The sequence below is a fragment of the Seriola dumerili genome, unplaced genomic scaffold (genome assembly GCF_002260705.1).
Source record: "Seriola dumerili isolate Sdu_G_001 unplaced genomic scaffold, Sdu_1.0 BDQW01000800.1, whole genome shotgun sequence".
In the NCBI taxonomy this organism is placed as follows: Eukaryota; Metazoa; Chordata; class Actinopteri; order Carangiformes; family Carangidae; genus Seriola; species Seriola dumerili.
Genome location: NW_019175055.1, coordinates 1 through 4,129, shown reverse-complemented (window position 1 = coordinate 4,129; position 4,129 = coordinate 1). Strand labels below are relative to the sequence as shown.

General features: G+C 37.0%; 1 protein-coding gene across 1 annotated transcript in view; it reads right to left on the bottom strand.

The window, feature by feature from the left end:
• LOC111236976 (tumor necrosis factor receptor superfamily member 5-like) overlaps positions 1-2,645 on the bottom strand; it is an 11,318-nt gene extending 8,673 nt beyond the window's left edge. The window contains exons 1-5 of the mRNA XM_022765898.1: positions 2,559-2,645; positions 2,254-2,455; positions 1,637-1,779; positions 820-913; positions 397-522 (exon numbers count right to left, since the gene is read on the bottom strand). Coding sequence (XP_022621619.1) covers positions 397-522; positions 820-913; positions 1,637-1,678 — 262 coding nt within the window. The 5' untranslated portion in view covers positions 1,679-1,779; positions 2,254-2,455; positions 2,559-2,645. The remainder of the gene's footprint in view (positions 1-396; positions 523-819; positions 914-1,636; positions 1,780-2,253; positions 2,456-2,558) is intronic.
• Positions 2,646-4,129: the final 1,484 nt, after the last annotated feature.

Genomic DNA, 4,129 nt, shown 5'->3' with positions numbered 1-4,129 from the left:
CAGTATTTACTCTGACAGACACTTTTCATTATTCTTTACTACTTTGCTACTTCTCTGTACTGTACTCACTCCTTGCTACATAATGCACCTCTAAGCTGCTGCATTGTTGACTACTGCTGTAGAATACTGATTTATTATCTTATTGTAGTTTTGTTTTTACTGAATGAATTGATAGCATATATTTTATTATAACCATGCCCTTGGCCATCATTGGAGACGTGGCTCTTAAATTACTTAAAAATTAATCAAAATTTCTGCATCTTCACAGTGACGCTGTCTTTAAACAGTTGTCTCTTCACATTGTGGTATTTGCAGTAATATTACTAATTACTGATTTTAAATCAGGTTTAGTCACAAGTTTCTACTAATAACAAGAAGATAGCAACAGAAATCTACCTTCATCACAGTTTGTGCAGCGATAACATTGTTTAAGTCCAGTGGGTTGATTCATGAAGGTTCCTTCTAAGCAGGGCAGACAGGAAGTTCTCCTGAACTCTGTGCAGTCTGTTCTAACTCTATTTCCTGTTGAAAAGAAAACCAACAATTTAATTTCATGCAATATTTTTCTATTGAATGAAAATGTGTTAATCTTGGGGGTAAAATTTGTTAAAGTGACACTAAAAACTAAATCCAGCCCAGTTCTTCACTGATACGTTTCACTTTCACATGAACAACACCGACCCCAGGAGACAGACTGACTCCACTGTTCTACACACAAGTGGTTGATTCTGGTGAGTATGGTTGACACCTGGCAGCACAACAAAGTCTCTAAAGGTAACTAACAGTGAAATGTCCCTTAATCATTCAGTTGGATCTTACCAGGTGGACACATAGGACAGCATTTATTTCCTATCTGATACTCTGCAGGATCACATGTCAGGGTATTTCCTCTGAAGACTCTGATCATAAGAATCTGTGAAGAATGAGACAAAGTTTTAACAGATATATTGATAATCATATATCTTCAGTCAGTTTAAATATATTGAAATCAGTTTTAAAGCTGTTGCACGTGTGTTCAAACAGTTAATAAATGCTCCATAATACACTGTAAGATTGTTACAAGACAATTCATAAATATCTGATGTTTGTTCTTTATCATAAACTATTTAAACCCCAATGTATTGAGGCTTTGTTCATGTGCATTTATCACTTAAATGTTTGTTACTAACTATAAAATTAAAACCAATTAAAACCCCAATTAACATGTGTGTCCATCTTTCCCTCTATTTACATTTATAAGAGTAAAGAACTTTGGACCTTCTCAAAAATGCAGGATGGACTCATGTTCAAAAGGCCTGTTCTAGGGAAGACATAACACATAACTCTGTAACCTGATAACCTGATACCTACTGATGTTATGGGACTAAAAAGGAGGATATTTAGTTGTACTGGATCTATTTTAATAATTCTGTTACATTATTGTCCATCATTGACCACACTCTAAATTAAAGTCCATCAGTTAAACTGGCATTTCTTATCATTTAACCTCTATATTTGATTAATAATATAAATACCTAAAAATCAATACATTTACATTTAATTTACAGCCCACACCCCCCTACACACCAATGTGATGTATACTTCACTGCCCAACAGATACAAGCTTCCTGTAAAGTTCAGGAATCAACAACTTTACCAACAAAGATGCAGCTGTCAAAGGATTTCTTCTAGAAGTCATCTTAAACGGCAGGTTGGCAGGTTTCAGGTTATGAAGACACTGAGATCTCACTGTGATCTGGGATGAGGCGAGTTTTAACGTCCAAAACAGGAGAAGAACATCTGGAAACAAAAAGTAAATCATGTAAAAACTGCACTGACCATCAGGTAACCTGGTTACTGTGGATAAGAGTTACCTGGTTAACAGCTGCACATTTCTGCTGGTTACTGTAGCTGTTTCTGTCCAGTTTTAAACAGTCAACACACAGATGCAGAAGAGGTTTGAAGAAGTTTGAGCCTTTGTTTTACTTTCCTTTGTTGAGATAAGAGGATCTGGTGCTGGACTCTGCTCAGGTTTTAAAGTTCATTGTTTTGCTTAAAGTCTGTTTCCACACAGCTCAGCTCAGCGTCTGAACAACAGGCTCATTCGGTTTTTACAGCATTACAGTTGCTCTCTTACTTTGAAAACATTATTAACAAAGGCAGTATACACCAAGCAGACACCGCAGCTACAAATTAAGGCACTTGATCTCAGTTCTTTATCCTATAGTTTAACAAATAACTGATATAAATTACATAGCAATTACGCAGACTTACCATCGCAAGTTTCACTGTTTCTAAAAGTTAAGAGGCGATATTAAGGACTGTATGAAGGTATGCAGATTTCCAGGTACAATGAGACAACAGAAGAAGTCCAATCCAAACCAGCTGTGGTTTAGTCCAGTGTTTTAGGTTCATATGAACAGGTGGCAGCTGGTCGAGGCAATGGAGGATGAGAAGAATCGATGCTGGTTTTCATCTAAACAGAAAATATAAACCATGTGTTACAACTACTAACACTCTAACTTTAACATGACATCTCAAGCAAAATACTACAAGGTCTAAAGAACAAAGGAACTCACATTTACACTCAGACAAACATCAGGAGAGAGTCCAGGCTGCTGCAGGTTGGTCAAAGGGTTCACACAAGGATTCAATCCTTCTTTAAGCCCTACAGTCTCACCCTGACACAGCTCCTCCTCCTCCGTCCTTATCACAACCGCAAAATATAAAACCCGCTTCTTAAATAGAAAATATTCAGAAAGCAGCTCAAACTGCATCATTCATCTTACTGTAAAATTGGTGTTTTGATGTGCTGAAAGTCCACGTGAAAGTTTAAGACTCTGTTTTAACTTTACTCATCAGTAAAAATATTGTATCTTTCATTAAAAAATCTATTTAGTGCAACAATTGGGAAATTACCCAAAGTAGTCTGTCATAATACAAATCTATGAACTGTTAGGAAAAGTTTATCAAAGGCAGACGTCTAGAAGTATGTAGATAAAAGTGTACCGTCGACACCACTGAGCTTATTTGTCTTGTGTGGAATTTTTTTAAGTAAGATTTTTCAGAAAGATTATGTGAAGAAGATATCAAAACACCTACAAAACTTAGGAAATGAAAGAGTCATCTACCAAAAAAAGATTTTTCCTTCTTCTTTTCTATTTTATAAAAAAGATAGAGAAAAAAGACCAACCAACTAGTAAGAAACTTAAAGGATGTTTGAATCTTATCATCTCTGGATGATGGATTCTTTTTTTCTTACATAACTTTGTCTGTGTTTGCTGCTGCCTGTCATGAAACACATTGTGTTCTGCGTACCAAAATCAGACTGTGAGGAAGGACACGGAGGACGTAGTATGCGCGTTACATGTCATTTCTACTTTTGACTAGACACCACATGAGCCTCCTGCTTTCTCCTGCTAATAACATGTAATTTGTGAAAGATGTGTTTGAAATGTTGTTGCATCGGTTCATCAAAAAAGTAGCGGTTAGCCTGCACATTCAGCAGCTCTGATGCCCGTTGTGAGGGTCCTGGGCATGGTGTCAGAATTCACAGCCTGTGTGATGATTCACCTGCCGATGGACTCAGGTGAAGTTTACTATGTCTCTTATTAGATTCATCAAAAGCATTTAGTCCCTACAAACACGCAGCTAGGCCTGCGCCAGGTTCAACACTCCGCTCAACACTGCTATACAAGAAAAAAAATGTAATAACATTGATTGTTTTTCAGTATTTTCAGTTTTTATTGACTCTTGTGCGTGGATTATCATCCTCTGGTTAAATTAATTTGGTTGTTATATTCATTTGTAGAAGAATTGGATGGATGGATGCGGTTTAAACTTTTTCCGGTGGATAAACCAGACCGACACAAAATTATTCCAGCAGGAAGTATTCTGTACGTCCTTAAAATGTCTGGAGGGATCTTTATATGTTTTACTGATGCCAGTAAAATATAAAAAACAGTGTCTTGAGGTGTTCGACATAGTGCGTTGGAATTTTATCCATATATTATTAGCACTGTGATAAGTGAGCCCGTGAGAGAGAGTAGCAAGAACACTCACTCACACACGGAACAAGCGCGCAACAACAGGCACCACTGCTTGTGAGCTGGAGAGATCTGAAGCTCAAGTTTCGCAAATCTCCTCTCTT